This window comes from Phacochoerus africanus, chromosome 7, assembly GCF_016906955.1.
Source record: "Phacochoerus africanus isolate WHEZ1 chromosome 7, ROS_Pafr_v1, whole genome shotgun sequence".
Classification (NCBI taxonomy): Eukaryota; Metazoa; Chordata; class Mammalia; order Artiodactyla; family Suidae; genus Phacochoerus; species Phacochoerus africanus.
The window spans coordinates 50159368-50185567 of NC_062550.1; the positions used below are offsets into that span (position 1 = coordinate 50159368).

At 38.9% G+C, this 26200-nt stretch overlaps 1 protein-coding gene across 1 annotated transcript in view; it reads right to left on the reverse strand.

Annotated features, from left to right (window-relative positions):
* Window positions 1-26200, reverse strand: part of BMAL2 (basic helix-loop-helix ARNT like 2) — a 123172-nt gene that overhangs the window by 14631 nt on the left and 82341 nt on the right. Inside the window, exons 8-14 of the mRNA XM_047785752.1 lie at window positions 12645-12885; window positions 12052-12158; window positions 11749-11899; window positions 10321-10379; window positions 8465-8573; window positions 4777-4855; window positions 2030-2138 (exon numbers count right to left, since the gene is read on the reverse strand). Of these exons, the coding sequence (XP_047641708.1) occupies window positions 2030-2138; window positions 4777-4855; window positions 8465-8573; window positions 10321-10379; window positions 11749-11899; window positions 12052-12158; window positions 12645-12885 (855 nt within the window). The remainder of the gene's footprint in view (window positions 1-2029; window positions 2139-4776; window positions 4856-8464; window positions 8574-10320; window positions 10380-11748; window positions 11900-12051; window positions 12159-12644; window positions 12886-26200) is intronic.

The window sequence follows — 26200 nt, forward strand, 5'->3', positions numbered from 1 at the left end:
GCCATTCCCATGGTCTCTCCACCTGCTGGGCCACTAGTAGGAGTGCTGTCTATAGCTGCCTCAGAGCTTGTGCTTTTCCTATGGTCATTCTACCCACTTGGCAAGTTGCTCACGGCTCTTGTGGCTAGCTGCAGAACATATGCCACTTGCGCCATTCCTGCTGCTAGCCACAGAACATGCACCACTCCTGTGGCCCTATGCCAGGCCACTGGCAGGAGCTGTGGAGTTTGTGCTATTTCTGCTGTCCCTCTGACCAGCTGCCAGGCTGTTTGCAGCTCCCAGGGCCATTTGCGCTGTTTCCACTTCACTCTGCCTGGCTGCTGGGCCATTTGTAACTCCTACGGCCAGCTGTACTGCTTGTACTGTTTCCTAGCTGTGGAATGTATACCACTCCTGTGCCCCCCCTGCTGGGCTGCTGGCACTAGTGCTATTCCTGAGGTCATTCTGCCCATCCAAGTTCTCTGTAGCCCTAAGGGTGGGGGCTTCTCCCCAGCTGTTTGTTGCTAGGCAGCAGCTGCTCCCAGGTGGGTCCTGGAGCTTGAGCAGTTAGTGTAGTGTCCTGAAGCCTGAGAGCACACACAGGGAACAAGGCTAAAGTGGATCCTGCCACTTCCCTCCTGCACCCCAAAACAATGGTGCCTGGCCTTCAAGCCCGACCACATTTCCTCAGCTTACACCCTCAAATGTGATTACCCTAGACTCCAGTCCCTCCAGGTTGTCTCCGCATGGCCAACTTTTTTTTTTCCCACGTAGCCAGCCCCAGCCCTCTCTCTGAGTCTGATCTCTAAAGCCAGAGTCCCCATACCAGCATGTGGTTTGGAAGTGCAGGGCAGTAGCCCTTACCGTTTGTGGAGGACCATTCCCATTTTAACTGCTTCACATCAATTGCTGTGTTCTTCTCCAATACTCTAAAGTTCCTCCTCTGTCCTGGCTGATCTCCCTTGCTTGTGGGGGGACTTCCCAGGGTCTAGAGGATTTTCCTTTTTCCAGCTCCCTCCTGGGGTGCAGTTCCCATCCTGCTTCCTTTCTCATTTTTTTCTTTTTCTTCTTTCTTTTGTCCTACTAGGTCTCTTGAAGTTTTTCTTGCTCTATCAGAATCCTGAGGTCATTTGTGAGCATTCAGCGAATGTTCTATGTAAATAGTTCCCCATGTAGATGGATTTTCAAAGTATTTGTGGGAGTAGGTGAGCCTCACATCCTACTACTCTGCCCTCTTCTCTCCACCCCTTCCCATTATAGTTTATTACAAGATATTGGATATAGTCCCTGTGCTATATGGTAGGACCTTGTATTTATCACATAGTAGTTTGTATCTGCTAATCCCATACTCTTAATTTATCTCTCCTCACTGCTTTTGCCTTTGGCAACCATAAGTTTGTCTTCTATGTCTGTATATTTTGTAAGTGAGTTGATTTGTATCTTTTTTTTAAGATTCCACATATAAGTGATATCATATATTTGTCTTTCTCTGACTTACTTCATTGGAATGATAATCTCTGGGTCCATCCAAGTTGCTGCAAATGGCATTATTTCATTCTTTTTATGGCTGAATAATATTCCATTGTACATATGTACCACATTTTTTTCCATTCATCTGTTAATGGGCATTTAGGTTGCTTCTATGTCTTGGCTCTTGTAAATAGTGCTGCAATGAACACTGGGGTACATGTATCTTTTTGATTTATGGTTTTCTCTGGGTTTATGTCCAGGAGTGGGATTGTTGGATTATATATAGCTCTAGTTTTAGCTTTTTAAGAAACCTACTGTTGTCTATAGTGGCTGCACCAATTTACATTGTCAGCAACAGTATAGGAGTGTTCCCTTTTCCCCATAGCCTCTCCAGTATTTATTTGTAGACTTTTTGATGATGGCCATTCTGACTGGTGGGAGGTGATACCTCATTGTAGTTTTGGGGAAAATCTTAGTTTTAAAGCTATTTGCATTGCTAAAAATTTCCTAAGCCTGAAAATACAGTGATTAAGTGTTTTCCAAAAACCAAAAGGGTGAGAAGTTGCCAAAGAAAACTTACCAAGGAGTGGTTCGTGACTATGGGGAACAACAGCACTCTGGTTTTGCTTTGTAGCCTCTTGCTCTTCTATTTCAGAATGACTTAGTGTAGTCAACTCCTTACTTGACATCTGAAAGGGTAGAATAAGAAATAGTAAGTTTCCTGCTTGAATGAAATAAAGACATCTTAGCAGTTTTCAGATGTGGGCCTGTCCCCACTAACATTAATAATATGGCAGCTTGCATTTACTCTGAGCTAAGCATTCCACAAGCATCACCTTGTTTCATGCTACAAATGTTGGGAGGTCAAGAATCTAAGGTCTAAAGAGGCTAGTATGATGCCCAAAATGTTGAAGCCATGATTCTAACCCAAGTCTACTTGATTCCAAAGCCCCCATATTATTCACAACCATAATTGAATTATATATATAAGGAAAAGTTTTGGATTAAGAAGGAAAAGCTATTACAATTTTAAAAAACAGGGAGTTCCCATTGTAGCTCAGTGGGTTAAGAACCTGACATAGTGTCCATGAAGACGTGGGTTTGATCCCAGGCCTCACTCAGTAGGCTAAGGATTGGCATTGTCACAAGCTGCAGCATGGATCACACATGTGGCTCAGATCTGGCATTGCCATGGCTGTGGCATAGACCTGCAGCTACAGCTCTAATTAGACCCCTAGCCTTGGAACCTCTGTATGGCACAGGTGCAGCTGTCAAAAGAAAAAGAAAATGATGGTAAAACTACCCTTCATATGAAACTACAATGGGAAATACTGCTTTGGAGTAGGGAATGGATTAAACTGGGGACTTTTACCAAGTTGTCATACTGTTAATTAGTTACAGGGCAAACAATCTAATCCTCAATGTATCTCATCAAGAACTCATTTACCAACAACAAAAACAAAAGGAGTTCCCATCGTGGCACAGCGGAAACAAATCTGACTAAGAAGCATGAGGCTGTGGGTTCGATCCCTAGCCTCCCTCAGTGGATTAAGGATCCAGCGTTGCCATGAGCTGTGGTGTAGGTTGCAGACGTGGCTTGGATCCCAAGTTGCTGTGGCTGTGGCATAGGCCGGCAGCTGTAGCTCCAGTTAGACCCCTAGCTTGGGAACTTTCATATGCCGCCGGTGCAGCCCTAAAAAGACAAAAAACAAAACAAGAAAACCCTCATTTACGTATATTATCATATTAAATTGATGAACTTTACCACAGAATGCCTATGTAATGTACACTACTTGGAGATTTTTGTGTTACAAGGACTTAAATCCCTGTTTCTAGTTTATTGTCTTGGATAAAATGGGTACCAAATAAACGTTTGCTAAATATATAAATAAATCTTGAAAATACTAGGTCCAAAGTCTATATTAGTATAAAAAAGATATTTTCAAGTTCCCTCTTGATCCTGGTCAGATTTATTTTCTCTTTTCTCCTATATTGTTATACCACTTAGTTTATATACCTACTTTAGAGCTTTCTGTTGTGTGAGATACATCAGAATTATACTGTATGGGAGTTAAGTAATGATATGTGAGTCAGATATTCAGTACTATGTTTAGTCATTTTTGTATATGCAACAGTGCACTTTAAACAGTATTTGTTCAACTGAATTAAATAGTATGTACTATCTAATTTGTAACTTATACCCTTTGAACTTTTTTCCAGACCATAAAGAGTACATTTAATCCACAAATTGGAATTTATTAAAATAACAATAATAATAGCTATGGTTTATTGAGCACATATTGTGTCCCAGGCACTGTGAAGTTTTTGTTTCTTTGTGTATTAAATCACTTCATTTACATACCACCCCAAGAGACTGGTGCTATTATTAATCCTTGTTTTACAGGCGAGTAAATTGAGGGGCAAAGTTCAAATAACAAACAGGAGGTTACCCAAGCAGTAAGTGTCTAAATCACAACTTGGACACAGAAAGTATGGTTTCAGGGACTTGACTTTTTAAAAAAAAAATTATTTTACATTGGAGTATAGTTGATTTATCAATGTTGTGTTCATTTCAGGTGTACAGCACAGTGATTCATTTATACATATACATATACTGATTCTTTTTCAGATTCTTTTCCAAATAGGTTATTAGAGAATATTGAGTAGAATTCCCTGTGCTATACAGTAGGTCCCTGTTGATTATCTATTTTGTATACAGTAGTGTGAATATCTTAATCCCAAACTCCTCTAATTTATCGCTTCCCCTGATGTTTCCTCTTTGGTACGTGTAAGTTTGAATTCAAGATCTGTGAGTCTGTTTCTGTTTTGTAAATAAATTCATTTGTATCATTAAAAAAAACTTGTATGGCCACACCTGCAGCATATGGAAGTTCCTGGGCCAGGGACTGAATGTGAGCCACAGCTGCGATTTATGCCACAGCTGTGGCAACACTAAATCATTTTTATTTTTAAATCATATTCCATATATGAGTGATATTGTGTGATGTTTGTCTTTCTCTGTCTGACTTATTTCACTTAGTATGATACTCTCTAGTCCATCTATGTTGCTGCAAATGGTATTATTTCATTTTTTATGACTGAGTAATATTCCATTGTATATATGTACCATATCTTCTTTTATCCATTCCTCTGCCAGAGACTTCATTCTTAACTACTATTGTACATTGCCTCCTAAAAATTATGAGCCTAGCTAGAAAGAGTTCATTTTTTACAGGATGGCTTCTTTTCTCAAAAGAAACAATCATGGTGGAAAAAATTTTATTGTCCATTTATTTCATGAATACTATCAGTTACGATGGTACTTACGTTCCTGCAGTTTATGGTGTGAGTATCTTTCAATAAATCTGTTGGACTTGAATCATCAGGGGGTGAAGAAGACTGTAACCTTCAAAAAGTGACACATAAAACATTTTATGTGTCTATATATATTTCAGAAAAACTTTCTCCTCTGAATACATAATCTACTGGTAAAAATACAGGGAGGAACATGAGATGAAATATCATGACAATTTTCATAATTAGACTGACTCATTCAGTGCCAAACTTATTTTTCATTCTGTGCCAAACTTACTTTTGACTACGCAGTGCTGAAAACATTCTATAGTAAATAGCAACATAAAACTCTGAGGTGAAAGCTCTTAAGTAAATCACATTACCTGTCTTAATACAGCATGTGGCAAAATAATGGAATGACGACACAGTTCAAAATAAGCATTCACATCAAGAATCTACTCCTTATCAAGATACATGAAAAGCAGAACTAAGAGTAAAATAAAATTTCCTAACATCCTGAGACCCTTTTTTTAAAGTGGAAAATGTGTCTTTTTTTTTTTTTTTTGTCTTTTTAGGGCCACATCGGAGGCATATGGAGATTCCCAGGCTAGGGGTCGAATCGGAGCCGTAGCCACCAGCCTACACCAGAGCCACAGCAATGCATGATCCGAGCCGCGTCTGCAACCTACACAGCTCACGGCAATGCCGGATCGTCAACCCACCGAGCAAGGGCAGGGACCGAACCCGCAATCTCATGGTTCCTAGTCGGACTCGTTAACCACTGCACCACGACGGAAACTCCAAATGTGTCATATTTTTACTACAATAAGTCATCCCCAGATACAAATATCAATGGAATACATAAAGACATAAACATAATCATATGCTTTATTCATCAGTCTTTTCAAGACTTACTGTAAAACTGACAGTGTCATATATTATTAAATGCTCAATTATGTGATTCTGGCATAAACATAACTTTATGTCCTTATGTATTCCCAAGAAGGCAGCTGATAAGAAGTTATAGAGGGAGAAATTAAATCTGAGGAATGAAATGAATTAGGTAGGAAACATAGATAAAAAGACTGGTGACATCACTTGAGGATTTTTCATAGGGCAGTCAACATAAATAGCTTGGCTGGCTTCCCATTCTGTGGTTCATGGTTTAAAATCCCCACCAGCTCAATTAGTCTTAAAGATGAAAACTATACCTCCTACCATGCACTGATTAATCTTCTGAAATAGGACTTTCTTTGTATTAGTCCACTGGGCAGAAATTTGCTATTTAAGTCCATCCACTACTTGACTTCAACGTAGTTGAAAGTCCCTTTGAGTTAAAACTCAGTTGCTCAGCAATCTGACTCCTTTCTCAATGAATCTCCATGTTTGCTAAAACCAACACACTCTCTTCCACACTCCTCCACTGCACTGGCTGAGGTGCCTCCATACATAAAAGCTCTCCCCACTACATCCCGGACATTCTTTTTTTTTATTTAAAGGGCTGCACTCACAGCATATGGAGGTCCCCAGGCAAGGAGCTGAATCAGAGCTGCAGCTGCTGGCCTGAACCACAGCCACAGCAACGCAGGATCTGAGCTGTGTCTGCAACCTATACCACAGCTTATGGCAACACCGGATCCTTAACCCACTGAGCAAGGCCAGGGATCGAACCTGCATCCTCATGGATCCTAGTTGGGTTCATTACTGCTGAGCCACGACAGGAATTCTGCATCCTGGACATTCTAATGATACCCATCTAGCAATGACCGGCTCATTTCCACTTTCTTTATGATGCCCTTCCAGCATATATGGTCAAATTAACTTCATTGACCATTCAGTGGGGAAGGGACAGTTTTTTCAGCAAACGATGTGAGAAATATCCACATGCATGTGAAGGAAGTTGGACTCTAATCCTACTTGGGATAATCTTTTGGTCAAACTTTGCCCTATTTAGTACAAACATTTACAATTCAATCCAGAAATACATTTTTAAGCTTTTATTATGGAAAACTTCAAACAGATATAAAAGTAGAAAATATAACGAAATATCATACACTCACCAAACAACTTCAGTAATTGTTCTTTTCTAATCTTATTAAATATATTTAACCCAAACTCATACATCCCCTCTCCTCCCAGAGAGTTCACCATTTAAATTGTAAACACTTCTCACTCCAGAAATACTAATTTAATTGATTATGCGCTGTTACCCATGATTTAACTGTTTTCTGGGGGTTATCATGCATACCTCTTAAAAATTGAATTCAAAAACATTGTCTTTCTAAAATCCAGAGGAATTCTGAGTTTGAAACCTATCTGGCCTAAAGGGTTTTAGATGAGCAGTTATGGGCCCATATATACACATATTCACATATTCCTCACATACCTTTCTTTTGTCTTATAGAAGTGGGTTATTATACATGCCATTCTTTTGTTCTACTACTGTGCTTTTTTCTAGTAACCATACAAAACTCTTTCCATATTGGCATAAATAGAGCTACCTAATTTTTAACTGTTACAGAGTACTCCATTGTATGGATATATGCCATAATAAGTTATGGTTATGATAAATATTAAAATTTTTTTTTCCTTTTTTTTGCCTTTTCTAGGGCTGCACCTGCAGCATATGGAGGTTCCCAGGTTAAGGGTCTAGTCGGAGCTGTTGCCGCCAGCCTACGCCAGAGTCACAGCAATGCCAGATCTGAGCCGCGTCTGCGACCTACACCACAGCTCACGGCAATGCCAGATCCTTAACCCACTGAGCGAGGCCAGGGATCGAGCCTACAACCTCATGGTTCCTAGTTGGATTCTTTAACCACTGAGCCATGATGGGAACTCCAAATATTTCAATATTTAAATCACTACTGTAAACAGTGCAGCAAGGAACAGCCTTGTTCATGGATCTTTGTGTGGTTGTGTAAAAATATTTTCTCCTGCAGTAGAGTTGCTGACTCTATGATTATATATACCTATATCTTTGATGGGAGATATCAAATTGCTCTCTGAAGTGGTTGCACTAGTTTATACCCCATGGACAGTGTAAGATACACTGTTTCCTCATATTCTTACCAATACTATCGAACCTTCAAATCTTTGACAACTCCTAAATGAAAAAAGGTATCTCATGATTGTTTAATTTTGTATACATATAATTTTAACTATGAGCGGGGATGAGCAATTTTTAAAGTTTTTCCTCTATTTTCTTCTATTCATATCCTCTCTTCAACCTTTTTTATAATTGAGGTATTTGAAAAATTTATTTAATAACTTTATTCTTTATACTACACATAAAGTTCATATAAAGTTAACATAAAATTTATGATATATAAAGTTTAATATAACATAAAATTCTTTAATTTCACATTACAAAGCTCTTCCTATGTTAAGATAATTAGTGCATTTCATTATATGAAATACACATACATTCTAATTTATAATTTGTCTTTTAACCTTGTTAATTCTAATGGTCTCAGTTATGTTTAAATTGAGTTTTTATACAGTTAAATTTATCCATTTTTTTTCTTAATGAAATCTGGATTTTGTGTGATGTTTTACAAAGGACTTTCCAAATTTAGTTGCTACTGTAAAGGTGATTTTCTCTTCCATTATATTATTGAACTGGTCATCGTTTGCATTTAAGAAACCTATTGGTTTTTTTAATACAGTTTTGTCAATATGATGACAATTTTACTTGTGAAAGTATTTGCAGCAATAACATTACCTTTGTAAGTCCAGAAGTTCACTTGCAATATCTGTTTCAATACTACCAGCACCAAGTACTGTCCCCATAGACATTCCAGGCACATTAATACAGGACTGTCTAGAGGATCCTAAAAAATAACAAAGGGAAAAATTCAACCAAGGACTTTAAAAAGTGTGTAACTTGGGTCAATATCTTTTGATTCAAATATATTTCCTATTTCCCTCTTTAAAAGAAATAGACTAGCTGCATCCTAAAATGTTAGAAATATTCATTTCAAACATAATTCATGTTGGTTTAAGATGCTTATGAAGAATGATGTGAATCAAATATGTGGAAAGCCACTGAGGGTTCGATCATGACCTGTAACCCTTGAGTACAGACAGTTCCTTTCCACTTTAATCTCCACACTAAAGCCAGAGTATTATGACTTTATGTTTTTCTTTTATTTAAGTATAGGTGATTTATAATATTGTGTTTGTTTCAGGTGTACAGCAAAGTGATTCAGTTACACATACATGTACAAATATACGTTCTTTTTCTGATTCTCTTCTACTATAAGATAACCTATACCTTCCATTACAGGTTATTACAAGGTACTGAATATAGTTCTCTGTGCTATATAATAAATCCTTGTTGTTTATTTTGTATATAATAGTGTGTATCTGTTAATCCTAAACTCCTAACTTATCCCTCCCCCCATCTTTCCTATACTAACTATAGGTGTGTTTTCTATGTCTGGGAGTCTGTTTCTCTTTTGTAAATAAGTTCATTTGTACAGTTTTGTTTTATTTTGTTTTGTTTGCTTTTTAGGTCTGTACCCACGGTATATGGAAGTTCCCAGGCTAGGGGTCAAATCGGAGCTGCAGCTGCCAGCTTACACCACAGCCACAGCCATGGGGGATCCGAGCTGTGTCTGCAACCTGCAATGCTGGATCCCCTACCACCCACTGAGCGAGACCAGGGATCAAACCCACACCCTCATGGCTGCTAGTTGGATTCATTTCTGCTGCACCATGACAGGAACTCCTGTACTGTTTACTTATTTTTGTTGTTGTTGTTTTCAGATTCCACATATAAATGATAAGCTATCTTTCCCTAATCCTTCACTTTATATGATAATCTCTAGGTCCATCCATGTTGCTGCAAATGGTGATATTTCATTTTTTTTAATGGCTGAATAATATTTTTATATTTCCTAATATTTTAGTTTTTCTTTATACAAAAAAATACATTAACCTATCCCTGTGGTGAAGAACTAAGAGAAATCCCCCTTAATGCTTTTCATTAATTTGTCCACCAGATATTTGAGTGCCTTAATGTACAAGGAACTATGCTCACTGCTGGAGATTGATAATGGGAAAAACACCATTCTTAATCTTGAAGGACTCAGTCAAGCAGTGAGGCAGGAAGTGAACAACTAATTGAAACACTATGTAGATCATAACAGAAATGTGGCCAGGAGTTCCCGTCGTGGCGCAGTGGTTAACGAATCCGACTAGGAACCATGAGGTTGCGGGTTCGGTCCCTGCCCTTGCTCAGTGGGTTAACGATCCGGCATTGCCGTGAGCTGTGGTGTAGGTTGCAGACGCAGCTCGGATCCCGCGTTGCTGTGGCTCTGGCGTAGGCCAGTGGCTACAGCTCCGATTGGACCCCTCGCCTGGGAACCTCCATATGCTGCGGGAGCAAAAGAAATAGCAAAAAGACAAAAAAAGAAATGTGGCCAAAGTAACTAAAGGAATTCTGAGGAGGATAACTCAACTCACTGAAGTCTTTTCAACTTGACCTTGAGAATTTTCTCTCTCCAAGACAGAAAAAGATGGTAACTTGGTAATAACAGTCTTATAATAACTCTCCATCACCAAAGCTAAACTTACCTTCTGATGGTTGACAGCTACAAGAAAGCAATGGTGCTTTTCCAGTCTCACCATGTCCCCTAGAATTAAGAAACACAATAGGTGATTTTTTAAGGTGAAGAAAATTGTTAAAGCAACTACATTTAGCTCCGTGTATTTGAATGATCAGTTCTTGACCCATTTATGTTTTATGTACCCATACTGTTAATGTCACTACCAGAGATTGAGGAATTGATGTGCTAAGTATCAGTGCTCTTGCTAGATGCCGTATTACCATAATACATGTTCTCACAATGACAATCTCTCAGTTTGTATACTAATGATAAGAAGTAAAAAATTATAGGGGATACTGCTGTAAAGCTACTAAGATTTGGGGGAGTCTTTTTAAACTTAATTTTGTAAATAAGGAAATATAATTGGTTTGATGAAACCTTAGCTGTTTCAAAGAGAAAGAAAAAATGATATTTGGAACAGGGCCATGCTAGCATATTGAGCAAATCAGGGAAAGCTGGTTCTTCCTTCAGGCCATATGGCCATAGACCAGGGCTTGGGAAGCAGTGAATGGGCTGGATTTCTGCTCATCACTCAGCCAAGCTCTTTTGCACAAGCACATGAAGTCCCAAGGCTTAAATGAGGGGACATGCAAAAATGATGTTGAGGGCAAAACAATTTCTTACAATTATAAATAGTATTAAGCCATATCCAGAGTGTTTTCTGGAAGGACAAGAGAAGGCCATGAAAGGTAGGGGGAAACATTGCCTGAATAAATGCATTTACTGTCATATTTTATACTAAGCCAAAAGGAATTTATTACAGAAGGGCAAATGTTTAGCTTAATTCTGAGAACTAACACCAAAGAACAGTGAATGAATCACTCAAAACATATACTCAGTTATAAAGCTGGAGGATCATACAGATTTTTTTTTGAAGTAGAATTGATTTATAGTAATTCAGGTATAGAGCAAAGTGATTTAGTTTTATCTATGTGTGTTTGTGTGTTCTTTTTCAGTTTCTTCTCCATTATAGGTTATTACAAGATATTGAATATAGTTCCCTATGCTGTACAGTAGGCCTTTGTTTATTTTATAAACAGTGTGTATCTGTTAATCCCCAATTCCCAATTTCTCTCTCTCCCTCTTTCTTCTTTGGCAATCATAGGTTTGTTTTCTATGTCTTTGAGTCTATTTCTTTTTTTGTAAATACGTTCGTTGTATCTTTTTTTAGATTCCACATATAAGTGGTTTCATATGGTCTCTGTCTTTCTCTGACTTACTTCACTTAGTGTGATCATCTCTAGGTCCATCCATGTTGCTGCAAATGGCATTATACTCAAGTTATAAAGCCAGAGGATCATACAGTTTTAATGGTTTAGCAAGAGGAAAAGAGGGAAACAAAGATACTCAATTTGAAATTAATATAAAGGTCTTAACAACATAAAAAATTACTTACAAAACTAAAGTGTTGACAGACACAATATATTCCAGTTCTTTGGTCCAAGGATTTGTGAAACTAAACCACTGGCTTTTTAAAGTTACGAAAGAGCCATCTTTTGCTCGAAATTTGTATGAATCTGTAAATATTTTCTCTTTACTCTGTAGAACTTAACAAGAAAAGACAGTCAGCAAAACAGTCTACCACTATATAAATCAATCCGTTAGGGATTAATTCAAGCTTCAGATTTCACAGGAATGAAAATTAAGAGTTGAAGCTGTAATTAGAAAGTACCAAAACCAGACCCCACTCAATGCATACCTGCTTTGTGCTTGTTGGTCAAATTACTATGGTCATCTTGATGAAAATATTCATAACAAGAAGTTCCTAAAAGTTCCTGAGGCAGATATCCTAAAATTGCTGTTGCCCTGGTTTTTAAATTGAAAATAAAGTTCAGAATTGGTGAATGAATTCCCTTCCAGAATCCTATACTATAGGTCCATACCTGGTCAGGGGAGTAGAGAAGTGGACCAGAGGATGAATAACCCATTTGCATCACTGGGCTCCCTTTGGATGCCCTAGACCTAGAGGAGAGCTGCAAAGTAGCATAGATACCCAGGCACCAGGCTACTCCAGAGGCCTCCCACTCAGTCCAGGCCATGTTATTCCTACCATTCACTGATAAAATTGTGTCCACAGATGGCACCCCATTTCTGCACCATTGGCTAATAAATACTTCAAGTTTACAAGTTGGCTTGAACAAATTTACTAATATATGCATATCCTTATCTCATTTAAACTTTATTTGCTGTTCTAAAGCCTTAAAAAAAAATCCAGCAGAGCTACTAAGCCACATCTTTAACAGCCTTAAATATCCCATTGAACTCTAATCATTATGCGGCATAAATGTTTACCTTTGATCAACATAGACAAATTTTCCATTCATTGCAAAACGGGTTATAAATTCAGTTGGCTTCACTTGAATCTCTCCACTGTTCTGTGGGACAATATATGGATGTAATCTTCCAATGGCAACAAGGCAGGTAAAATTACGACTGTCTTTCCTAGCATCCCTTTCTTCTTCCATTCCAACAATATTCGGAGGCCAGCTCCTTAAGTAACCAGTGCAGTGAACAGTACAGAATTTTCTGTAATCTAATTCAAAGGTTTAAAAAAAGAGCAACTGTCAGTTATATCTCTAAAACTGAAAAAACAATTTAAAAGCTTTTGAATCATTATGAATAAATTCTTAAAATTGTTACATTGACATTTACAGTAGTTATAATTGTGCTATGAAATATTCTTTAAATATGCTAAATATGAAAAGAGAATAGGATTGTGTTGAAAAAAATCATCAATCATGTTTACTTAACAACTTTATCTATTTATTTTGCTTTTTAGGGCCACGCCTTCGGCATATGGAAGTTCCCAGGCTAGGGGTCAAATCAGAGTCGCAGCTGATGGCACACACCACAGCCACAGCAACATGGGATCTGAACCAAGTCTGTGACCTACACCACAGCTCATGGCAATGCTGGATCCTTGACCCACTGAGCAAGGCCAGGGATTGAACCGGCATCCTCATGGATATTAGACGGGTTCATTTCCACTGCGCCACAAAAGAAACTCCCAACAACTTTATACTTCATGGTTTATACTTCTTAAGAACTAAACTATTATGTACCACATCAAAATGATTGTTTTAATTTCAGTTTAAATAGGTCTACAGCTATTTCATTATTGCCAAGTGAATTTTTTAAGTTATAATAATCTGTATGTTAGAAAAAGATAAACTTCAAGCTCCCTTGCTCTTAGCTTATTTAAATTTTGGTATGTTTAACTTATTCTCACAAATTTAAAGAACAATTATGTGCATATTCTTAAATTTCTTATGTTAGCATTTATAATGGTTGATAGATATATAAGATTATAAGTCTATAAAAGCATTTAGAGACGTTTATAATACAATGTGCAAAAATAAAATTTGATTCGGGTTTCACTTTTTAGAAAAATCCCAATTAACTCACAAGAAAAAAGCTTGTCAAATACATCCAACCAGAAAAATAAAAAACTGGAAATAATCCATATGCTCGAATATCAGGAAATGCTTAAGAAAACATAATCGTATAAAAGATAGGCAATATAGAGATTAGGGCAGTCTACCAAAAAAAAAAAAAAACTTAAAAAAGGGGAAGAAAGCTGGTAAAAATTACTTAAAACAGTTGCTTGTGATAAGATTTAGAAAAAAACAGAACAGTCATTGTTTTAAATTGGCACTACTTGGTAAGACCGCTATTACAAATCATTTTTTTTAATGTTAATGGAAGATGATATCAGATGTCTTATAAGATGGCAACGAGTAGTAATAACAATGATGTAGAGAACATTTTATGTGCCATGCTCTGTTTTACGTGCTCTAATTGTGTAATTCATTTCATCTTAATAGTCCTATGAGAGGGTCTAATACTACCCTATTATCTTCGGGAACTGAGAGTTACTGCCAAGGGCACAGCAGAGAAGGATGGAGCTAAGAGTTTACATCCAGACAGGCTGGCTCCAGAGCGCCCTTTCTGAACCACTAACTTGGTGGTATTTGATGGTAGTCATGGAAGTCACCTCTGTCACGGAAGCTGTTCAAACAGGAGCTCCCTGGGTGAAGTGTTTCAGAGGGAATAGCCAGTACAAACAGAGGCAAGAGCGAGCAGACAGAGGCGACTGAAGCGTAGTCTCTGATGGGGAAGTGGCTGGAGGATAATGCGGGGAACAGAGAGTTTAGTCCTTGTCAGCCCCTCCACAGGCCACAGATGCCTTAAATTACAAGTCCTTATCTCCTCCAACTCCAAGCCAAGTCTTTTTCAATTATTCCCTCTCCTGTTGAGTGGTGCGACCATCAACTTAGGTAGTTCAATGAGAAATCTGGGCTCCTCCCTTTACCTTACCCAACATCCAAGATACTTTAAAGGAATTAAAAATTGAGATAAGCATAAATATAAGGTTTTCATTCATACTAACAAAACTAGATGGCTCTGAAAATTATAAGGCTTACACTGACAACAACATGGGTGGTACGATGCTGAGTGAAATAAGTCAGATGGAGAAAGACAAATACCATATGATTTCACTTATGTGGAATATAAAAGCAAAAAACAAATGAACCAACCAAACCAAACAAAAACAAACGCATACATACAGAGAACAGAGTGGGGATTACCAGAGGTGAAGTGGAGAAGGAGATGGGGCGGGGGGAGAGGGGAAGGCAAAGTGAGTAAGGGGATCAACTTATGGTGACAGATGGAAACTAAATTTTTGGTGGGAAGCACGCTGTAGTGTATACAGAACTAGAAATACAATGTAGTTCACATGACACTTAATAGTGCTGTAAACCGAAGTTACTTCAATAAAAAAAATAACTTTGTAAGGCTTATATACTTAGGTATTTCTGATGATGCTTGCAAATTTACAAGTGATACTAAAAATATTGTGCTCAACTGAAAATATAGGCTGAAAAATGTTTTTCATTTATATATGGAATCTCGCATAGAACTTAAGCCTTTTACTTCAATTCTTCTCTAACAATGGGGTGACCAACAATTTCCAACCTAATCGGTCCTTCGATTCTCACCTTGACTATTCAGTTGGCAGATTTCTAGTCAGGATTGCATAACTCCATCCACTGATGGACTCTTACCCACTGGATTGATTAGCTCAAGTTAAAAATATTTCCATTAAATATCCTCTTATTCCAAGAATTCTTCAGACTTGTACCTAAATATTGGGGTCATGGGCCCCAATCCTCACCAAACTAGTTATTTATATCAGCTCCACAGGGTAGATTCACATGCAATCTACTCCATGATTTTAAAAAGAGAAAAAAAAAATCTATATTAACCCAAACACTGCCTTAATTTATAGGACATCTCTTTATGAAAATTTTCTTCCACCAGTTGCAGGCTGGGTCTCTCAACCTGGTATCTTGTTGGCTTAGTCTGAATTCTCACAGTAGCTGATCCTGAGACAAGAATTCAAGTACAGGAAGTATATTTGAGAGGTGCTTCCAGGGAACTCTAGTAGGGAAGTGAGATGGGGAAGCCAAAGAAGCTCATGAGAGATACATTTTCCAAGTCACGACCTTGGGAAACTGAAGCTAAATTGCCTAGGGGCATTCTGGGAAAATACGGAGGACGAGAACCTCAGAGTTATGTGGCCTGAAGGGCCTCAGCAAAAGAGAGCGAGGATATTTATCTGTCAGCTTCCCTGAGTCAGTGGGTGCAGGCAGAACCGTCTCTAAGGACCAGAGAAAGAGGTCAAGCAGAGAGTCACAAGTGTTGGACCCTGGAAGCCAAGTGGCCTGAGGAGATGTCATGAGGTTCTGACAGCATCTGCTACCCTTGCACAAGAAGCCAATGGAATTACTCATTATCTTCCCACAATACATGTAAGAAATACCTAAGTTATTTGGTAACAGTCATCCATCATGCATCAGCCTTTGATTTCACAATGGAGATACATGAGCAATCTTATACTTGTCGTAAAAGCTTTTTGAAAGTTTGAATCCATGACATTCATGTTAGAATCAGGGTAGAAATAATTTTTTTTTTTTTTGGTCGGTTTTGTTTTCTTTTTACAGCTACACCTGCAGCATATGGAAGTTCCTGGGCTAGGGGTCAAATTGAAGCTGCTGCTGCTGGCCTATACCACAGCCTTCGGCAATGTTGGATCCTGAACCCACTAAGCAAGGTCAGGGATTGAACTCTCATCCTCATAGAGACTATGTTGGGTTCTTAATCCACTGAGCCACAATGGGAACTCCCAGAAATAATGTTTTTAAAAAAACTTTTTTATTATGGAAAATCTCAAACATAACCCAAATATAACGAAGCCCCATTTAAGTGACTCATGGCCAATTTTGAGAAATAGCCTTTCTATAAGTCCTAAATTCATTTTCATTTAGCATAAGAAGGGGTGTTTCCTAGTCTCTCTTCTTTGTCTTTTTTAGGGCTGCACGCGCAGCACACGTAAGTTCCCAGGCTAGGGGTCAAATCGGAGCTGCATCTGCTAGCCTATGCTGTAGCCACAGCAACTCGGGATCCAAGGCACTTCTGCGACCTACATACACCACAGCTCATGGCAATGCAGGATCCTTAACCCACTGAGCAGGGCCAGGAATGGAACCCATATCTTCATGGATACTATTCAGATTCATTTCCGCTCAGCCACGACAGGAACTCCTTTCTTCTTTTAAATTTAAATATAATGAAGGTGAGGGAGTTCCCGTTGTGGCTCAGTGGTTAATGAATCCAACCAGGAACCATGAGGTTGTAGGTTCAATCCCTGGCCTCATTCAGTGGGTTAAGGATCTGGCATTGCTGTGGCTGTGGTGTAGGCCGGCAGCTACAGCTCTGATTTGAGCCCCTACCCTGGGAATCTCTGTATGCTGCAGCTGCAGCCCCAAAAAAGACAAAACAAAACAAAAACAAAGAAGAAGAAAGAAACTAGAGACAGACAATAAGTGATTGCTGGGGCAGTTTTCAGGAGAGATGAATGTTCAGAACACAGAGGGTTCTTAGGGCAGTGAAAATGCTATGTATGGTATTAGAACAATAGATATATGTCACCATACATTTGTCCAAATCCACAGAATGTACAACACCAAGAGTGTACCCTAAGGTAAACTAATGGACTTTGGATGCTTATGATGTGTCAAGGCAGCTTTTATCCTTGGTTTAAAAAATATATATGTGGCATTCCACATGGAAGATGCTGATGATGGGGAAAGCTATACATGTGTGGGCAGGTGGTAAATGGGAAGTCTCTGTAGTTCTCAATTTTGTTGTAAACCTAAAGCTGCTCTAAAAAATAGTCTTAACCAATAATTTAAAAATTGAAATGTAACTCTCATGCTATGGTAAAAAGGGAAGAAAAACATCTTTATTAACTACAGTCTTTCTTCCTTAATAGGGAGCCCTCTTAACAGAAGGTGAGTGCCACTGGCTAATTATCGGAAAGAACAATTTAGTAGCAACTATATGCAAAGTACAATCATTTCACTTGACCGACACTCCCTTTGGTTAACGTGGAATACAAAAGTGTCTCACGAGTGGGAAGTCGTCCACGTGGCCAATCAGGTTTACATTCTATGGGTGGTTACCTTATCCTGCTCCAGGCATCTGTCTACACACACAGTTCTCCCCAACTTCCAACTCTTTCACTGCGAGGAAGGGCCATGCTGATGACTAACACGTACCCTCACCATTCCTTAGGCCAAGTTGGCCTCGTGCCTTTGACACAGAGCTATGGCGTGTGTTAAGTGAATGCTTGGTCCCATAACTGAGCAGATTAAAAAAGTCCTTTTTGAAAAGATTATTGGACTCTGACTGTAGGCATCTGTGTGGCTCAGCGTGGTGTGGGCACAAATATCCATGTGTGGGTTTCTGCAGCACGAGCCACCCCCTGGCTGTGTGTCTGCTGCAGAAATCATCTAGAATGCATTTCTTTCATTAATCACCTTTGGCATCTAGGAAACTACCCCAGTAGGTGGCCAGGCAGAGTGGAAAGAGTACAGATTTTTAAAGCCAGACTCCTGATATTGCCACTTCCGATGTGACTTCAGACAAGTAACAGAAACTTCTCAGGCTTGGGTTCTCTCATGCAAGAGACTGGGATGGTTTGCACAGGAGTGTTACCCAGATTAAAGCAGGTACTTAGGCATACAGTATCTGTATGCTGGGCATACAGATTTTAAATAATTACTGATTCTCCTCTCGCTCTTTTATTTTCCTTCTTCTTTCTGAGCCACAAATCAGGGCCTCTACATATTGAGTGCTTCCTAGGAGCCAAGCACTGCCTTGGCCCCATGTAATCCTAACCAAGTCACACAGAGTGCTATTATTTCATCCATTGTATTGGTCTGCTCCGGCTGCCATATGCAATACAAGATACCACAAACTGGGTGGCTTGAACAACGGGAATTTATTTTCTCACAGTTCTGGAGGCTAGAAGTCCAAGATCAAGGTGTTGGAAGGTCTGGTTTCTCCCGAGGCCTCTCTCTGGCTTGTGTACAGCCGATGTCTCACTGTGTCCTTATGTGGCCTCTCTCTGTGCCTGTGCAGCCCTGCTGTCTCTTCCTCCTCTTATGATGCCAGTCATATGGTGTTAGGGCCCCGCTCTTAGGACCTCACTTAACCTTACTGACCTCTCTAAAGGCCCCATTTCCACATAGGGCTTCTGCATGTGAATTTTTGGGGAGGCACAATTCAGTCCATAATACCATTTTCCATATATGGAAATGAATTTGCCTAAGGTCCCAGAGTTATTAAGGAACAGAACCGACATTAAAACCCTGCTGAATTCAGAGCCCAGGCCCTTTCTACTCCATCCTAGAGCCTGTCCACCAGCATGGCTGTTGTAAGGCAGAAACTAGTATAAGTACCTGGAGCACTGGAGGGACTTAAAGATATGTTAATTCCTTTAGCTCATCTCAGAATTCAGCTAGAAATTGGCTATCATTGACCATTTACCAGATATTCTTCAAATATCTGTATTTTTGCAGGAGGATTATTGATGTTTATTTCAAAGGAAAAAAGTTTTCCCTGCCTCTTCTAGAAATCTCTAAAATTTATGATATTAAAAAAAAAACATATATGGAGTTCCCTTGTGGTGCAGTGGGTGAGGGATCTAACATTGTCACAGCAGCGGCTCAGGTCGCTGCTGTGGTATGGGTTCAGTCCCTAGCTCGGGAACTTCCACATGCTGCTGGTGCTGCCAGGAAAAAAAAAATCCTTTTAGAAACTACATGGAAGGAATAAGGTTTGATTATTATATTCTTCAAGAATGCTGCTTAGATTTTTTTTTAAACCTATAACTATACACATGTGTTTTTGGTTAAAATTCAATATTTACAAGACTGCTTCAGAATGCTATCACAGTACCATGTGGTTTCACAGGGACATCTCATTTTCCTTTTGATATCTTTTGAAAGACCAGACACAGAAGGCATTATTCTTTTAAGATCATTATCAGTGAGTGACTATACATACATATTCAGTCATGTGCTGTTCTAGAATTTGAAAGGAAAGGAAAAATCTAAGGTGATAGAAGAAAGAGCTCAGACAAGGTACCCACCATTGATTTGTGACTTGTAGTTCCGTATTTCAAGTCGGATTATCAAAGGCCAATTTAATCAACATAGAGTTATTTTCAGCAAGGCCCAGGTTTCTTTAGCTCCCACTGCAGAGAATTATGTTAGAGAAGATGACCCAAGCTGTTTGCTGTCTTAGTTGGGACTCCCATAACAAACCACTGCAGGCTGAGCGGCTTAAACAACAGATGTCTACCTCCTTTTAATTCTGGAGGCTGGAATTCTGAGACAAGGATGGCAGCATAGTTGAGTTTCTGGTGGGGGTTCTTGTCCTGGCTTGCAGATAGCTACCATCTGCCTGCGTGCTCACAGCAGACCCTCTGGTTTATAAGGGCACCAATCACATCTGGAGGGCCCCACCCTCATGACTTTACCCAAAGCTAATTATTTCCCAAAGCTCCCATCTCCAAATACTACCACACTGGCCTTCAACTTATGAATTTTAGATGACACAATTTAGCCCACAGTATTTGCTAAAAATTTCCTGGGGTAAAATCTTTTTTTTTTTTTTTTGGCTTCTTAGGGCCACACTCATGGCATATGGAAGTTTCCAAACTAGGGGTCACATTGGAGCTACAGCTTTCGGCCTATACCACAGCCACATCTGTCCTATACCACAGCTGACGGCAATGCCAGATCCTTAACCCAGTGAGTGAGGCCAGGGATTGAACCCGCAACCTCATGGATCCTAGTCGGGTTCTTTAACCACTGAACCATGTAGGGAAATCCAGGAGTAAAATCTTTTAAAATAGTTTGAGTTCCCTTGGTGGAGCAATGGGTTAGAGACCCAGCATTGTTATTGCTGTGGCTTGAGTTCCATCCCTGGCCCTGGAACTTCTGCATGCAATTTAAGCAATAGTTTAAATTGCTTCTTAGGTGAACAAAAGCATGATGAGGTAGCTCATTTCACTGGATTGTTCATTGTTCTTATAGACTGAAGTGCAATCGTAGGTTGAGTGAATCAGGAACAAAGGGCAAGAGGATGGTCATGTGTTGCTTCAATAAATGTCTGAGGATCTACTATGTGCTGGGCACCATGGAAGGAGAAATGAAGGTCTCGGTCTAGTGAGGCAAGCAAATATTAAAATAATAAAATTTCAATACAGTGAGGAAAGGGCAGTAAATATGGAAGATGCTTAGGATTATAAATGGATTACCAAAAGTGGGTACTTGAAACTCAAGCCAACCAGAAAGGGGAGGGTGTCAGGGAAGGTTTCCTGGAAAGAGGTGTTGCCTCTAGGATCTGCTGATAGGCTTGCATGCTCCCTTCCTTCCAGCAGGATAGTCTGGTGCTGCTGCTGCTGGTATTATGTGTTGGAGATCTGAGTCTGGGAAGCCTCCAGGGAGGCTGGGCAGGTGCCTGAGCTACAGGCTTGACAGGCTCCAATCTTCTCTTCCATCTGGGGCATGTCTCAATTCAGGAATAAACTGGCATTATGGCGGAGAAGCATTATCACCAAGATGCCCTCTTAAATCTTTCATATCTCCACTGATCATCCTATAGGGCCCGCCTTATGGGGAAACAGATCCTTTGACACGTTTCCTGAGCTTTTTTCAGTTGGTCTACATGACTTGGCCTTCCTGTGGTCTTAGGAGGGCAGACCCAAGGTGTCTGATTTAGTACTTCATGAGTTAACTGCAGTGATGACAAGGGTCACGTAGCTCCCTCAGAACCTAATACAACATACAAACATTCTTCCTCACTATTAGGTTAGGAGTCTTTATTAAAGGTGCAGAGATGTACCTATGGGCTTCTTGAGACGCATCTGTTCTTTCTCTAATCTCTTAAGTAATGACCTTCAAACATTATTTGCTTTGCATGCCATAAAAAAACCTGCAAGCACCCTTCACATATATAAATTATATACACCTACTTTGGTACTAATATGTGTTTTATAAACACAAAACTAAAATTTTAAATAAGAGAAAAGATGAAAAATAATGTTTTTAGAACAAATTTTATTAGTGGGAATTTTTTTATTCTGTAAGAATTATAATACATAGCACTTAATCAGTATAATTAATTATGCTTTGTGATTGTATAAAACCATGTTTTAACACACTGTGAAGAAGTGTTTTAAGATCTGGCTCTAAATTTAATGACTTATTCTGTTTTCTTTTTCTTCATAGCACTAATCACTCAGCAAGGTTGTTTTGTTCACTGTTCTGGCTCCAGCATATAGAATAGTGTTTGGGGAGTTCCCATAGTGGCTCGGTGGTTAACGAATCCAACTAGGAACCATGAGGTTGCGGATTCAATCCCTGGCCTTGCTCAGTGGGTTAAGGATCCGGCATTGCCGTGAGCTGTGGTGTAGGTGGCAGACGTGGCTTGGATCCTGTGTTGCTGTGGCTGTGGTGGAGGCTGGCAGCTACAGCTCTGATTCGACCCCTAGCCTGGGAACCTCCATATCCCATGGGAGTGGCCCTAGAAAAGGCAAAAAGACAAAAAGACCGAAAAAAAAAAAAAAAAGAATAGTGTTTGGCCCACAGTGTGTACTTACGAAACATTTATTGAAAAAATTTTCGAACATGAGGCCATATAATGGTGTGTTATTGTATATCCCTTCCCTACTCCACGTTCAATGACTTCATGTTGGTAGCTTGAAATTAGCCACAGGGTGACTATTTACATCAAAGAAATTAGCAAAGCTAAGTTGGGGCTTGATTTATTATTTGTTTTCCTGACCTATAAAGCAATGAACAAAATGTTAAATGAAGATTTAACTTAAAGGCAGTTGTTAAACAGTGAATACCACCAAATAATTGGGTAAATAATCTTCCAGTATCAGAGTTCCTGGCATGGCACAGTGGAATCGAATCCGACTAGGAACCATGAGGTTTCGGGTTTGATCCTGGGCCTAGCTCAGTGGGTTAAGGATCTGGCATTGATGAAAGCTGTGGTGTAGGTCACAGACATGGCTCAGATCTGGTGTTGCTGTTGCTGTGGTGTAGGCCAGCAGCTATAGCTCTGATTAGACCCCTAGCCTGGGAACCTCCACATGTGGCCCTAAAAAAAAAAAAGGCAAAAAAAAACCCCAAAAATCTTCCAGTATTAAAAAATTACTATTTCAGCAAAGTCACTAATATCACTAAAAAATGAGTAAAGTTCTGACCTGTCTTGATGGTTTCACTTTTATCAGAGTATAGCAAAGTGACATATGGGTATATGTATCCATTCTTTTTCAGATTCTTTTCCCTTATAGGTTATTATAAAATATTGAGTATAGTTCCCTGGGCTATTCAGTAGATCCTTGTTGGTTACTATTTTATTTTATTTTTTTGGCTTTAACCTCTTTTTGTTTTAAACATTATTCAATGAATTTATTACATTTATAGTTGTACAATGATCATCACAACCCAACTTTATAACATTTCCATCCTAAACCTCCAGCACCCCCCCACACCCCGACCTCTCTCCTTTAGAAACCATAAGTTTTTCAAAGTCTGTGAGTCAGGATCTGTTCTGCAAAGAAGTTCAGTCTGTCCTTTTTTCAGATTCCACATGCAAGTGATAGCATTTGATGTTAGTGTCTCATTTCTGACTGACTTCACTTAGCATGATAATTTCTAGGTCCATCCATGTTGCTAAAAATGCCAGTATTTCATTCCTTTTAATGGCTGAGTAATATTCCATTATGTATATGTGCCACATCTTCTTGATCCACTCCTCTGTCAATGGACATTTAGGTTGTTTCTATGTCTTGGCTATTGAAAATAGTGCTGCAGTGAATATTGGAGTATATGTGTCTTTTTGAGTCATGGTTTTCTCTGGGTAGATACCCAGGAGTGGGATTGCTAGATCAAATGGTAGTTCTATTTTTAGTTTTCTGAGCATAGTGGTTGAACCAATTTACAATCCCACCAACAGTGTACTAGGGTTCCTTTTTCTCCACACCCTCTCCAGCACTTATTGTTTGTAGACATTTTGATGATGGCCATTCTGGCTGGTGTAAGGTGGTACCTCATCGTGGTTTTGATTTGCATTTCTCTAATAATGAGTGATGTTGAACATCTTGTCATGTGTTTTTTGGCCATCCATATATCTTCTTTGGAGAATTGTCTGTTTAGATCTTATGCCCATTTTTTGATGGGGTTGTTTGTTTTTTTGGTATTGAGCTGCAGAAGGTGTTTATGAATTTTGGAAATGAATCCCTTGCCAGTCAATTCATTTGCAAAGATTTTCTCCCATTCTGTGGGTTGTCTTTTTGTTTTGTTTAGGGTTTCCTTTGCTGGGCAGAAAATTTTAAGTTTAATTAAGTCCCATTTATTTTTGCTTTTACTGTCCTTACTCTAAGAGGTGGATCTGAGAAGATGTTGCTGTGGTTTATGTCGGAGAGTGCTTGGCCTATGTTTCCCTCTAAAAGTTTGATAGTATCTGGTCTTATATCTAGATCTTTGATCCATTTTGAGTTTATTTTTGTGTATGGTGTTAGGGAGTGTTCTAATTTCATTCTATTACATGTGGCTGTCCAATTTTCCCTGCACCATTTATTGTATATTCTTACCTCCTTTGTCATAGATTAGTTGACTGCAGGTGTGGGTTTAATTCTGGGCTTTCTATCCTGTTCCACTGATCTATATTTCTGTCTTTGTGCCAGTACTATATACGGTTTTGATGACTGTTGCTATGTAGTTCCATTTTTCTTTTTCAGGATGTCTTTGGCTATTCTGGGTCTTTTGTGCTTTCAAACAAACTTTAAAATATTTTGTTCAAGTTCTGTGAAAAATGTCCATGGTAATTTGATAGGTATTGCATTGAATCTGTAGATTACCTTGGGTAGTACAGTCATTTTGATAATACTGACCAATCCAAGAGCATGGTATATCTTTCCATCTATTTATGTCATCTTTGATTTCTTCCATCGGTGTCTTATAGTTTTCAGAGTACAGGTCTTTTGTCTCTTTAGGTAGGTTACTCCTAGGTATTTTATTCTTTTGGATGCAGTGGTAAATGGGATTGCTTCCCTAATTTCTCTTTCTGATCTTTCATTGTTAGTACATAGAAATGCCATCAATTTCTGTATATTAATTTTGTATCCTGTGACTTTGCCAAATTCATGGATGAGCTCTAACGGTTTTCTGGTAGTCTCAGGATTCTCTAGGTATAGTATCATGTCATCTGCAAATAGTGATAGTTTTACTTCTTCCTTTCCAATTTGGATTCCTTTTATTTCTTTTACTTCTCTGATTGCCATGGCTAGCACTTCCAAAACTATGTTGAAGAGTGGACATCCTTGTCTTGTTCCTGATCTCAGTGAGAATTCTTTCAGCTTTTCACCACTGAGAATGATGTTCGCTGTGGGTTTGTCATATATGGCTTTTATGACGTTGAGGTATGTTCCCTCTATGCCCACTTTCTGGAGGGTTTTTATCAGAAATGGGTGCTGAACTTTGTCAAAGGCTTTTTCTGCGTCTATTGAGAGGATCATATGGGTTTTATTCTTCAGTTTGTTAATGTGATGTATCACACTGATGGATTTGCGGATATTGAAGAATCCTTTCATCTCTGGGATAAATCCCACTTGATCATGATATACAATCCTTTTAATGTATTGTTGGATGTTGTTTGCTAGTATTTTGTTGAGGAGTTTTATATTGATGTTCGTCCGTGAAATTGGCCTGTAATTTTCTCTTTTTTTGTGGTATCTTGGTCTGGTTTTGGTATCAGGTGACCTCATAGAATGAGTTAGGGAGTGTCCCTTCCTCTGCAATTTTTTGGAATAGTTTGAGAAGCATAAGTGTTAGCTCTTCTCTAAATGTTTGATAGAATTCACCTGTGAAGCCATCTGGTCCTGGACTTTTGTTTGTTGGAAGTTTTTAAATCACAGTTTCAATTTCAGTTCTTGTGATGGGTCTGTTCATCTTTTCTATCTCATCTTGGTTTAGTCTTGGAAGATTGTACTTCTCTAATAATTTGTCCATTTCTTCTCGGTTTTCCGTTTTATTAGCATATAATTGCATATAGTTGTCTCTTATGATCGTTTGTATTTCTGTGATGTCCCTTGTTACTTCTCCTTTTTCATTTCTAATTTTATTGATTTGAGTCCTCTCTCTTTTTTTCTTGATAAGTCTAGCTAAGGGTTTATCAATTTTGTTGATCTTTTCAAAGACCAGCTTTTTGTTTCATTGATCTTTTCTGTGGATTTCTTCATTTCTATTTCATTGATTTCTGCTCTGATCTTTATGATTTCTTTCCTTCTACTAACTTGAGGTCTTGTCTGTTCTTCTCTCTCAAGCTACTTTAGATGTAAAGTTAGGTTGTTTATTTGAGTTCTTCTTGTTACCTGAGGTGGGCTTGTATTGGTATAAACTTCCCTCTTAGAATGGATTTTG